The 13,855-nt window shown below is 42.4% G+C and overlaps 1 protein-coding gene across 2 annotated transcripts in view; it reads left to right on the forward strand.

Moving 5' to 3' along the window:
* LOC146368667 (uncharacterized) overlaps positions 1-5,661 on the forward strand; it is an 8,792-nt gene extending 3,131 nt beyond the window's left edge. Inside the window, exons 2-3 of one of the 2 annotated variants that reach the window (XM_084912283.1) lie at positions 2,399-2,577; positions 2,649-2,769. In XM_084912283.1, the coding sequence (XP_084768409.1) occupies positions 2,399-2,577; positions 2,649-2,663 (194 nt within the window). In that variant the 3' untranslated portion in view covers positions 2,664-2,769. Of the gene's footprint in view, positions 1-2,398 lie in introns of both variants that reach the window. The other variant, XM_084912282.1, reaches the window with a different exon arrangement.
* Positions 5,662-13,855: the final 8,194 nt, after the last annotated feature.

Raw genomic sequence — 13,855 nt, forward strand, 5'->3', positions numbered from 1 at the left:
CCCGTTGTGCGTATCGCTACCGTGCTGGTCCCCTTCTTCTCCACAGTGTGACTGACCGGGATGTCGAAAGTGAGCGGCACCTCGTCCATGTTAGTGATGTGGCTGGGCTGGATGTGTTTGTCGGCGATGTGTTTGCTGCAGTAGGAGCGGAAGATGGCCAGCTTTTCATTATAATCCGCTGGAAGTTGCTGCGCTACCGTAGTCCTGGTCCGGATGGAAAAATGGCACCGTTTCATGAAACGAAAGCACCAAGACGGACCTCCTTGGAAATGTTACATTTTTTATTTCTTCTGCTAGCGAAACTGCTTTTAGTCGAATGGTGACCGTCGAAACGCTTCTCCCACTCGTTCTTTGCTCGATGATCCACTGCTCGAGTCTTTCCTCCAACTCGGGCCACCTCGCCTTATGTCCGCGGAAACTCAGCTGCGTCTTCTTGACCTGTCGGAGCTCGTTTTCCAGCTTCCTCCACTTGCGAACCATCGATTCATTAATCTTAAATTCTCTCGCGGCTGCTCGATTTCCATGTTCCTCCGCGTAGCTGATGGCCTTCAGTTTAAACTGTGCTTCATAAGCGTGTCTCTTTGCCATGTTCAGGGTTGTTAAAACAACGAGGTTCTACATAACGCACATACCTGTTCTTTTATACAGGTATGTGCGATTGTACCGGTGTATATACAATCAACGCCCACACTTCACCCTTTAGCGTTCTCATGGTGTTCTCTACTACGCCCTCCTTACAACACACACAGGGCGCACTGCACTATAGGGCACGCTGCACTTTTTGAAGAAAAGCTAAGACTTTTATGTGCGCCTTATAGTCACGAAAATACGGTATATTTTTTTAAAAAATCCCCCGCTCGCCCCTGCGGGCCGTCAATCCTTCAAGCTCGGGTCCTCTACCAGAGGCCTGGGAGCTTGAGGGTCCTGCGCAGTATCTTAGCTGTTCCTAGGACTGTGCTCTTCTGGCCAGAGATCTCCGATGTTGTTCCCGGGATCTGCTGGAGCCACTCGCCTAGCTTGGGAGTCACTGCACCTAGTGCTCCGATTACCAATGGGACCACCGTCACCTTCACCCTCCACATCTTCTCGAGCTCTTCTCTGAGCCCTTGGTATTTCTTGAGGTTCTCGTGTTCCTTCTTCCTGATGTTGCTGTCATTCGGAACCGCAACATCGATTACTACGGCCGTCTTCTTCTGTTATTTTATATATTATATTTTATATTTTTTATATATCAAAGTTTACCGGAAGCCCACACACACGGACCAGTACAACCTCTTTGACTCCCATCACCCTCTGGAACACAAACTTGGGGTAATCAGGACCCTACACCACCTGGCAGAATATGTTCCCTCTAAGCCTGAAGGGAAAAAGAAGGAACACACGCATGTAAAGGAAGCACTGAAAACATGCGGTTATCCTAATTGGGCGTTTGTGAAGTCAGCAAAGATGCACAGAAAAGAAGATCGTACACCAGCAAGGGAGGATAAGAAAGACAGACGCAACAACATTGTCATCCCCTATGTAGCCGGTGTATCAGAGAAACTCAGGAGGGTTCTCTCCAAGCACGACATCCCAGTGCATTTCAGACCCAGCAACACACTCAGACTGGTTTCTTTTCACTCCCACATTGGGTTGGCAGCTGCGGGGGTTTGGCCATTCCTCTGCAGATGATCTGTTAGCTGTTTGACAACTACTCTGTCAAGGATGTTTGATATGAAAGGAAGGTTGGAGATTGGACTATAATTATCTGAGACAGCTGGGTCTAGAGATGCTTTTTAAGTAAAGGTTTAACTACAGCCAGCTTGAAGGCCTGTGGTACATAGCCGATTATTAAAGATAGGTTGATGATATTTAAGATTGAAGCATTAATCAATGGCAGGACTTCTTTGAGCAGTTTTTTAGGAATGGGGTCTAAAAGACACATTGAGGGTTTGGAGGAAGTAATTATTGAAGTTAACTCAGAAAGATCAATCGGAGAAAAAGAGTCTAAATGAATATCAATGGTACTAAAAGTAGCTGTAGATAATATTACATCTGTGAGATGGTTGAGTAATTTTTTCTCTAATGGTTAAAATTGTATTTGTGAAGAGGTTCATGAAGTCATTACTAGTTAACATTAAAGGGATGGTTGGCTCAACAGAGCTCTGTTTGTCAGCCTGGCTACAGAGCTGAAGAGAAACCTGGGTTGTTCTTATTTTCTTCAGTCGGTGATGAATAGTAAGATGTTCTGGCTTTGCGAAGGGCTTTCTTATAAAGCAACAAACTATATTCAACAGCAGCTCGTAGTATAATGTGTGTCTATTCTTACTGCTGTACTTTTGCTGGTTTTCACAGTATATTTCCTCCCATGTGTTTTTCTTGTATCATTTCTTTGTCTTGTCTCCTTTTGTCCCTCCAGATGTCCCACAGCAGCATGTCTGTAAGGAGGAGCTTCTCACTGACCAGCAGCTCTGTAATCAAGAGAGTCTCAACCAGAAGGAATCAGAGCTTCCTCATATTAACGAGGAACAGGAGCAGCTTTGCAGCAGTCAGAAGAGAAGAGAGGTTATACTGAAGGAGGAGACTGATACCTTCATGGTGACTGCTGATTATGAGGAAAGTGACCACAGTAAACCAGAACAAAAGAGTAACCAGCTTCTCTCTCACAGCTCTGCTGTAGGTGAGAGCCAATATCAGGAAATAAGGAAGAAGTTTGATTCAGGATCAGCTGGAAATGGAAACAAAAGTCACAACAATGCAGAATATCCACCTACTTCAGGAGGTCAATGTAACTCTGATAAAAGTAAAAAGTCCTCAAACTGTGATGTTTGTGGAAAAGCCTTTAAGTATGATTATATAATGAGAAGGCATTATCGAGTCCACACAGGTGAGAGGCCGTTCTCTTGTAAAATGTGTGGGAAAACGTTTATATCTGCTAGTTCTTTGTTGAAGCACACAAAAACTCACTCGGGTGTTAAGCCATTTTGTTGCACAACTTGTGGAAAAAGGTTTGCATATAACAGTGATTTACTGAAACACACAAGATCACACACTGGGGAGAAACCATATCATTGTGCAACATGTGGGAAAGTGTTTGGATATAGTAGTTCTTTATTGACGCATATGAGAATGCACACAGGTGTGAAACCATATCATTGTAAAACATGTGGGAAGACGTTCAAACGTAACTGTCATTTAACGGAGCACATAAGAACTCACACAGGTGAGGAACTCAGGACTTAGAACTCTTTTATTGTCAATGTACAGTTGCTTGCGTACTGAAATTTGGAAGCAATACCACATAGTGTGAAAATAAAGAAAACAATATAAGAACACTATGTACACTATAAACATGATGTATATGTCATAATAAAACATTGTAAATAATAAATAAGGGTGGAAGGGCTATGGTCATTAAGGGATGGAGATTGCACATATAGTTGAAATATTGCACAGCAGGAGCAGAATATTGTATGGAAACAAAAAGAAACTCACACACAAAGCAGCAGAAAGCTGTCCTTCTCAACTACATAAACCGGGGCCATGCCTTTACAAATGTAATGTGAGACGGCTCCTGTGATTTGTTTATGGCACTGGGACGTTTTCTCATGAGGGCCTTGTGTGAAAGACTGCTGTATCTTCAGCTGGTATAGTTTTTCTTTTCCCAACTTGCTCCCGTCGTTCCACAACTTGGTTTAGCTTGGATTTTCTGGATTCTTGAGTATTCTTTTTTGTGGACCTTGTATAAGTGATAGAAGAGATTTGTTGTGTTGCCATCGGGTGCAGGAATAGTTTTATAGCATAGCTTGCAAATGGGCGTCTTCTGCTCCGTGTTGGTGCTGTTGAACCCAAAATGTCACCAAATTACAGACGTACCCCCTTTTTTCAGTAAAAGTGCTTCTTCTCGGGCTGCCTGTGTAGCTGTCTCTGCCTGTTGCATGTCCGGACATGAAACTGCAACCTGTCACACGTCCATCATTTTGAGTTACCGTAAAGCATGTCACAAATCCGGGTGCACGTAAAGCAGCACCATGTCGCAAAACCACAAGACGGCGTTTCTTTGGGAAAAATATCATCTTTTTTTTAATACTTTATTTTCTCTTGCATAAAGTTAAGAGTATGTATAGTGAGAAGCGAACACTAATATATTTGCCACAGTCTATTTAACCCTTTAAGACCTACCATAGAACCAAGTCCGCCAGAGCTTCCTTTTATATTTTTTACATGCTGTAGAGCCATTTATGGGAGCATTTCAAGTTGCTATACATCAATACAACCGTTATAGCCCAAATTTTAAAAATATCATCATCATCGTTTCATCATCATCGTCTATTTGTATAGCACTTTAAGAACACACCAGGCAGACCAAAGTGCTGAACAACACAGATCAAAACTACCAAATTAAAAATACCATAAAATCATTACATACAATAAAATAAAATAAAATATGTATGCATTAAGTCCATAGTAACTACATAAATTGCAAAAAAGTGCAATAAACTACAAAAAAATTGAAAATCATTTTTGTTTTTTGTTTTTAACATATATTTCTAGCTAGAGAAATTTAAGAGGCTTATCCTTCAAAACTGTAAATACAAAAAAGTTGCACAAAAGAGTTTCCAACAACAGGAAATTTATTGTGAGTCTCTTTATAATTTTATTTTTGAGATACACAAATTTTTATATACTGCAGGAAAAATGAAAATAAATATTATAATGCAAATTTGCAAAAAGACAGCATGTGCATCAAAATAAACTATTTCCAGCAGTGTAATTTGAGTTCTAAGCATCCTGAAAATGATTCAGAAAAGCATAAAGACATACATGACTTTTAAAAACACCAGCATAGGCTTATAAGGCCCTGAAGGTAAAAAAAAAAAAAAAAAAAACTACATTTTCCTCGAAAATGACATCACTTCCGGTTTCAGGTAGGTAATGGCGGACATGCAATAGTTCGCGATGACATCTATTTTAACCTAGGAAGTGTTATGAACAACTGATTGGATCGGCAAAGCGTGTTTCTGGAATTTTATGTTTTTGTTGCTGCAAGTGCTTTTTATGCAGTTTTTGCAAAGCTATATGTGGAAGGGAACCGTGACCGAGGACAAGCTGATGGCAACTCCTCCGGTTTCATATGCAAAAAAAATTATTGCGCTAGCTTACGTGGTTCCTGTTCTACTGGGATTTAAAAATAGTTTAGGCAAAATGGAGTGTGCCTGCTTCGACCGGTTTTAAAGGGTTAATGGTATATTTTATGTAATTATTTATAAAATTAGGTTAGAAACGATAGAAGACAAATGGCACGATAGACACTTTTCTATCGTCCACACGATATATATCGTCATATGGCCCAGCACTAGTGGGGGGTGCAGTCACTGGTGTAGATGGTGTACAGGAGTGGACTCAGCACACATCCCTGTGGTGAGTCAGTGCTGAGTGACAGGGTGGATGATCTCTGGTTGCCAACCTTGACAGATTGTGATCGGTTTCTATGAAAGCTGTGGGATTATTGTTGCTGATTTGAGGCAATGCGAGACAGTGGCATGTGACAGGGAGAGGTTGAATAGTCTGGTGAACACAGGAGCCAGCAAGCGCAGGTTTTGAGGACACTCCCAGGTATTCCACTTGGCCAGTGGCTTTGTTGTCAAAGATGTGAAAAAAGGTTCAAAACCAGAACACAGTTGTGGCACCATATGAGAACTCACTCAGAGTTTCTAAGGATTTGAAGTTAAACCACCTTAACGCAATAGTATACCTGCTGTAACGGTCATTTTGCTCACCACCACGACCGTTTTTTTACAGAAACTTGTTGTACACCCACTGTTACGGCGCAGGAAGCCTCTGCATTATTGTCCTGAACAGTCAGATCTGCCTGACGTCTTCAGCTGTCAGACTGCAATGTGATTAATTTTTAATGTTTTTAGTTGTTGTTGTTTTGTCTTTTCCATGTGTATCAAAAAACTGAAATCTACTGTGTTGTTGAATTAAAGTTAGAATTTTACAATTATTATATAAACCAAAAATGCACAACGGCTGTTTGTTTTCTTTCTTTGCTTTTTTTATCCATGGGGTGGCTGTAGCTCAGGAGATAGAGCTGGTCACCTACTGATCAGAAGGTTGGAGGTTTGATCCCTGGCTTCTCCATGCCAAGTATCCTTGGGCAAGTTACTAACCCCAAATTGCTCTCCGATACATCCACAGGAGTGTGAATGTGTGTGAATGTTAGAAAGCACTTAGAAAATGTGCTTGTGCAAATGGGTGAATGCACAGGTTGGGTAAAGCACTTTGAGTGCTCAGAAGAGTAAAAAAGTGCTATATAAGAACCAGTCCATTTATCATTTATCCATCCAAAACTCAAACATGTGATGCTGCCCGCTGTGGTGATCACTGAGTAAGGGAGCAAGTTGGCCGTCTATCACAGGTCTAACAGAGACAGAATATTCACACTCACAAGTTTTCCTGTGTGATTTTAAGTTTGACGTGCTGATAGATGCTTTTTTGATCTCACAGGTAAAACTGTGTTACAGCAGCAGGATGATAAAGAGTAAAAAATGTGCGGTATACAATAAACAACAAATAACAGAGTTAAAACAAAAGTGTCCGGTAAGGGTCTAATACTATGAGATACAACAGGAATGTAAGACTGGCATTGTGTAAGACACCGGTGGAAATTGCATTAATAAATAATATTTGCAACGTAAATTACATTTTAAGTGTGACAAACACAAAAAACTGGAAAATCATGAAGCGGGCAAACACCTTTTCACACCACTGTATGCTGCCCCTCCAGCAGAATGGATTCAGTCACTACCACAGACTGATGGAAGATGGTAGTGACTGCACATATTTAAGCACCTGAGCTTCCTTAGAAAGCAGAGTGATTGTGCTCTTCTCTCATCACTGTTGGTCCTTCAGTCCAGTCTGTCATTCAGGTCGACACCCAGGTACCTGCAGCTGTCCACTGTTTCCACCACCGCATTCGTGATGTTGATGGGTCTAGTTGCAGGTTGTATTCACCAGAAGTCAAGCACACTCTCTTTTGTCTTGCTGGAATTTAAAAGGAGGTGAGTTCTCACGGACCACTTCACAAATTTCTTCGCCAGCTCCCTGTACCTTAACACGCCCAACCACTCGAGTGTGATTAAGACTTCTGCAAGTGGCACGTTCTGCTCTTGTACCGGAAATCTGAGGCGTACGCGGTAAACAGCAATGGAGATAGGATCATCTGCTGTGGTGTCCTAGTATTGCTGATCACCACAGATATTTCTACTCTTAAGTAAAGATAAAAATACAAATTTGATCAATATGTTCACAAAAACCAGTCCGACTACTGAAATTCTCTATTCCATGTCTGAATTTTGTGCGTAGATATCAGAGATGTTTAAAATGAGAACATGTTCACTTAAGAGGGCTGTCACAATAAACATGAATAAACACGAACGGAAAGACAATGAATTGCTCAACTGCAGTCAATGAATTTAAACTTTATTGCTTGTTACAACTTGCTGCAGGATGTTAATTTACCGAGTTTGTAGCTCAACTTTCTGATTCATAGGCCCCTCTTTACCTCACTAAGCGTCTGACCTATCAGGGTGTGATTTGAGATACCGTATGAATTTGACGTTGTTGAGCCTGCATCCGCTATAACTGGTTTAAAGGGGATTGTGCTAAAATGATTTGCATAAAATTAAGGCATGAAATGAAATCCCTTTGCCTTAGTTAAAAGTGGGTGAAAGGGTGTGGCTGGATATCAGCAGATTTTATCTTAAAACAATGTTGGATATCTAAGGAGGAGAGGTGTAGACAAGCAGGCACTTGACAGAGCATAAAATGGAAGGTCTGCGGGCGTTCTGGGTCTGTTCTGGCAGATGATCATATGATTGCATCTGAGAGGTCCACCGTTGGAAATCCTGGCAAAGACACTAGGAGGGAGCAGACCACCACTCAAATTGTGGCCTTGCAAATTGGACTTGGATTTGGCTCTCTCGCCAAGCTTCTTGCTGATTCTCTCAACACTGAGAAGATGTGGGGTCTCTCAGTACTCCTGAAGGATCGAATATTAAAGAAATCCTGCTTTCCTGTTAGATTATTTCCAGTAACATGGGACACAGAGATGGGTGGCCAAGGCGTGTTCATCCTTTCCTCCCAAAGATAAAAACAAAATCAGCATTAGCTCAGAATAGGTTAATTAACCTACATTATTATTATTATTATTATTATTATTATTATTATTATCGTTGTTGTTGTTGTTATTATTATTATAATCAGGGGTGTACATAAATGGTCCGCAGGTGCGCATTCACTGTCAAAATAAAAGACGTGCACCAGATAAGAAGTTGCAACACACGTTTGCGTACATAAGATTTTCAGGAGGAGGACAGACATTTGTTTAGAACTCTTAAAGATGTCGGAGAAGCTCCTTTAAGCAATTACTTTGGTTTTCCTCCACCTCCAAAGAAATGTCAGAAGGAGTCCGAACCACAAAAGAAGCGAGTATTCTCGGAAAAGTGGTTGCAGGAGGTGAGCTGGCTTCAAACAAATGATGAACGCACAGAGATGTGGTGCAGAATGTGCCGTGAAAATCCCACTCTAGCAGACAAAAACACTGCCTTTTATATGGACGCAAACGCGCGTTGCAACTTCTTATCTGGTGCGTGTCTTTTATTTTGAAAGCGAATGTGCACCCCTGATTATAAAGAAGTACAATTGATGTGATTTGATTATTGTTTTTTGAATATTAGTATTTTTTATTTCTGCTTTTGCTTTAACAACATTTCCTGCAATTAAAGTTTAAATTGTGGACGTGCATGTTTTAACTCTTTATGAAACAGTAAAAGGACAAATCTGGGTATTAATTAATTTTAGTATAAATAGCTCTTGCAGGTTCCCGGCGCTACGTCGGGGCAAGACGGGGCAATGCCCACTTAAACAAACAACCTTAAATCAAACTTTTAGAAGGTGGAAGAAAATAATAGATTACCCACAAAATGAATATTGAGGAGATTTACTACAGTAGCAGATTTGCTCCTTCGCTCTTTCCCTCCATGGTCTGTCTATGCGCAGGCTCAGACAGCAAATCCCTCCCCCCAGCTCAACATCCAATCACTGTTAGTATGCAAACGACAGGCAGGTTTCTCAGTAGGCAGGGCAGAGCAAAATGAAGCAGCAAGTCAATAACAACTAAAAAAGTACAACCACATTTGTACAGTCAAAGGGAAACTAGTCCAATGTTCTTCTCACAGTTTCAGTCTGGTAGAGAAGTAATAATAAGAATAATAATACATTTTATTTGTGGGTGCCTTTCAAAAACCCAAGGTCACCTTACAAAAGAACAAAATTAATAAAAGGAGCAATAGTCATAAAATACATAAAACAAGTTAAAATTGCAAAACAGAACTTGACAACAGATAAAATCAGCACTAAAGCGAATAAACCAGTTTGAGCAGATGTGTTTTGAGCTGTGACTTAAATACAGGAAGAGAGTCTATATTTCTGATGGCAGGAGGACGAGAGTTCCAGAGCCGAGGAGTAGAGCAACTGAAGGCTCTGTTCCCCATAGTGATGAGACGTGCAGACGCAACAGTAAGATGAATAGCAGAGGCGGGAAACAGTGGTGATATGAAGCAGGTCACACAAATAGGACGGGGCAGATTTATGGATACACTTGTATGTGAGAAGATTTTAAAGTTTATCCTTCTATGGGCAACCAGTGAAGCTGCTGAAGAACTGGGGTAATATGAGCTCTTAACAGAGAGCAAGTTATGACCTGAGCTGCAGAATTTTGAAGAAGTTGGAGTTTATGAAGGGACCTTTTAGGGAGACCAAATAAGAGGCAGTTGCATTAATCAATACAGATCGTAATGAGACTATGGACAAGGATGGCAGCAGCATGGGGAATAAGGAAGGGACGGATTCGGTTAATATTACGTAAGTGCAAGTATGCAGACCGGGTTATGTAATAAATGTGAGACTGGAATGAAAGAGTACTGTCGAGTATGACACCCAAACTCTTAACCTGAGGGGAGGGAAGTGTGGGAGAACTTTCAATGTTAATGGAAAAACTGTGGGATTTGGTTAAGATAGAGGCTGTGCCAATGAGTAAAACTTCTGTTTTATTATTGTTAAGTTTAAATCCTGATGGCAGCTTGTGTGTCTGCAGGAGATCCTGCATAGTTTGTGCTTCGTGCTGCTGTTGAAAGTTAAACAGCCAAACACAGAGCTTGCACAGAGGTCTTTATGGATCTGTTTTCTTTTCTCACGGTAGCCTTGCTGCTCAGAATCTTTTATTTATTTACTGCAACAAACTGACACTTTAAAGAGGAACTAAAGGCAACACTCGTGCTCTGCCGCTGGATGTGTGAGAGGCCTAGGCATAGATGAAGGGAGAAGATGGGATCAGTGTAGTTTTATGAGATGATCAGTTTGAATTCAGGTGGGTTTTGGCATAATCTGGATTATAACAGTAATGAATCTGGTTACTCTCACAAATAGCTTGAAAAAAGCGATAGGTGACATGGAGGTAGGTAAGATGCTCTGAGATGGGAGTTTGTTCATAAGATGTAAAAATGCAGACAGAAGAATAAGGCACTTAAATTGCAAATGGTTTGTAAAAAGGAAATCGTGGAAAGAAAATAGTCAGTCAGAAGAATTTATGTTGAGGAGTGATTTCGGGTGTTTCCCCTGGGGAAAATCTTAATAAAATTAGGAAAATGACCAAAGGAGGAGAGATAACTGGAATAAAAACACTGCAAGCTTTTAGAAATGGCGAAAATGTGGATGAGTTTTAGTGTGCGTATTTACGTGGCTCATCCACTCAGGTGTTATAAATGTCAGAGGTTTGGTCACATAGCTAGTTTGTGTAAAAGGAAGGCGAGGTGCGGAAGATGTGGAGGAAAATATGCGTATGGTGAATGTGGCAGTAATCAGGTTAAATGTTGCACCTGTGGAGGGGCTTACACGGCAGCGTATGGTGGTTGCACAGTAAGAAAACAGGCAGCAGAATTTCAGACAGAGAAAAGAGTATTTTATGCAGAAGCTTTGAAGAGAACAAATAACAAGGAAAGAAGTTCAGACAAAGAATCTTCTGTGTACATATATAATAATAATTTACATAGCGCTTTTCAAGGCACCCAAAGCGCTTTACAATGCCACTATTCATTCACTCTCACACACTGGTGGAGGCTACAGTTGTAGCCACAGCTGCCCTGGGGTAGACTGACAGAAGCGAGGCTGCCATATCGCACCATCGGCCCCTCTGGCCAACACCAGTAGGCGGTAGGGTAAAGTGTCTTGCCCAAGGACACAACGACCAGGACAGAGAGCCCGGGGATCGAACCGGCGACCTTCCGGTTACAGATACGCTTCCCAACCCCCTGAGCCACGGTCACCCCATATACATGTATATATATACATACATATATATGTATATATGTATATATGTCTGAGTGTATGTAACCAGTCCAACCCCTGCTGGAGTGTGGGCAGCGCTAACTTACCACAACTGGATTCGTCCTGCGGCTTCTCCTACCTCCCTAATCTCCACAAGAAAGGCTACAGGAAGCGGGGAAGAAGGAGTGGCCGTCACGTCCGTCTCAGGGCCTTTCTCGGAGCCAGAATTACAGACACCCCATCATTTTTTCCCTCCTCCCTGGATTGCCCTGATGCTAAACTGCTTACTTGTCGCTGGATTTACCCTTTCTGTGCAGAGGAGTTTTTTTGTTTCCTGTTCTCATGCTGTCCTCCTATAGCCCAGCATGAGTAGAAGTCTCTTTTTTTCCTCTTGTACTTTCCCATTGTAGTGTACATTTCAGTGTTTTTTCTTTAATGCAACCGTTCTCTGACTTGTATCCCCATGTGATGTCTGTGTTGTGTGTGTAAGGTCGGGTGGCGGGTTCATTCCACTGCATTGCAACCTGCCACTGCATGTGGCGGATAAAATGTGAACTTGAACTTGAACTTGAATTGATAGGCCAATGTTGTAATTTGGTATAAGAATTGGTGCAGTTCTTTGTGAGTTGCAGTTATTTGTTTGTGCAGTCTGTGCATTTGTTTAATTGTTGATCCCATGTGCTGATTTGTATATTGGACAGTTGCATGTGGAATAAAAGGAGCAAATGTTACAGAGGTATGTGTTTATTGTTGCGCGTCATCTGTGTCCTCATGTTTAGCCTGCCGCGGCGGTTGGTTTGGAGGAGCCGCAATACATGTAACTGTGTCACTATATATCAGCATTAGCTGGACCTCAGTTTGGTGTTTCAGAGAGCCATCTTCTGGGGCGGGCCTACGGAGGAGTGCTGAAGATTTCCCTGTGAGGGAGCTGCTGGTGAAGATCTTGAGTCCTGCTTGATCAGTATGATGAGCTTCAGTGTTCCTGTTGTTTCTTAAATGAAGCCTCTCTCAGTGGGTCAACAGAACATCTGGCACAGAACAGCTGTGATGAAAGAAAGGGAAGAAGTTTCTCCAAACCTCTGGACCCAGAAACCCAGCTTGGTCCTGATGGTCTCCCTCACTAGTTTCTCCCCAGGGTGAATGTAGCTGTTGATATAATATGGACTCTTATTATTAAATGAAAAGAACAAATTAAACTACACTACTGAAACCTTCTGCTGCTGTTTCTATGTTACCAGGCTGTAGAGGGCTCTGAAGATTAAAACACTTTTAGATCCATTACACTCACAGTCTTAAATGTTAAAATCTCAAAGGGGTGGGAATGCACGTTTGTGTCTGCGTGTGCCTGTTCGTCTGTGTCTATATGTCAGGTTGGGTCTTAGACTCAACCTCTCTGGGTACATCTCAGGCCCTCTAAAGTACGGAGGCCTATCTCCCCTCACCACACTCCCTGCCGGTGGCTGATGCCCTCAGACGTTGGTGTGTTGGTGGTCCTTGTCGTCTGGGGCTGGGCGCTCATGTATGTACCGGCTCACTCCTGGTGGCCGATTGGCGGGGCCGGGCGCCTGCGGCCCGGCTGGGCTCCTTCCGGGGGGTGGGATGCCCTCAGGCCTCTGGCCTCTGGGCCTGAAGCTCGGTCCTCTCTGGCACAGCTGGCTGCCGGCAGAGCCCGCGGGCACGCCACTGCAACCCCCTCTGGCCTCTGCTCCGTAGCTGCGGGGTGACCTCTCGTTTGGGGCTCTACTCAGCTCTTCCCAGGAGGGTGGCACGGTTCCCCCCCCTTTGGTGGTCCTCCTCGGGTCCTTGTACTCTGGGGCCTCTGGATATCTGGGGCCTGGATCTCCTCCATACCTGCTTCATACCCTGGTGGACGGGGCTATGGCTCCCCACACTCCCTAGCAGATCGTTACATGGAGAAACCTTTGGAATACAAGCATGCTGACTACACCTTTCTTGGCTGCTGCCTCAAAGCACATTGTGCGCTGTCTATCTTGCGTGCTGCACAATATCGTTTATTATTTAGTATCTACTGTTATCTACTGCTAGCTAGTTTATTGTGATGGTGCTGTTTTTTTTATTATGTTGCTCTTTTTTTTTTCTCTTTCTCTTCTGTTTTTTTTTCTCCATACAGGTGATCCAGGCGTTTTGTTTGTTTGTTTGTTTGTTTTTTCTTTCTCCCCACCCTTCTCACCGTCTCTTCTCCCCTTTGGTTTTCTTTCTCTCCCTCTCTTTCTTTCATTCTTTCTCCCTGTCCTATCCCCCAGTCATGTCTGTCCCGTTTGTAGCAACCGAAAATAAAATAAATTCATAATTATAATAAAGGTCAATCAAATGGACCAATATGGCAAGGCCATGATGATCCACTTGGTAAAATAAATCCGCTTGGCATCTTTCTTGGCCTTAAGACAACAATTCTGATGGCTAAAGATCCAAACGGGACACAAAAAAAAGAAAAAAAAAAAAAAAATCTCAAAGGACAGCATTACAT

Source organism: Perissodus microlepis, chromosome 18, assembly GCF_051167445.1.
Source record: "Perissodus microlepis isolate ML-2025 ecotype Zambia chromosome 18, ASM5116744v1, whole genome shotgun sequence".
Taxonomy (NCBI): domain Eukaryota; kingdom Metazoa; phylum Chordata; class Actinopteri; order Cichliformes; family Cichlidae; genus Perissodus; species Perissodus microlepis.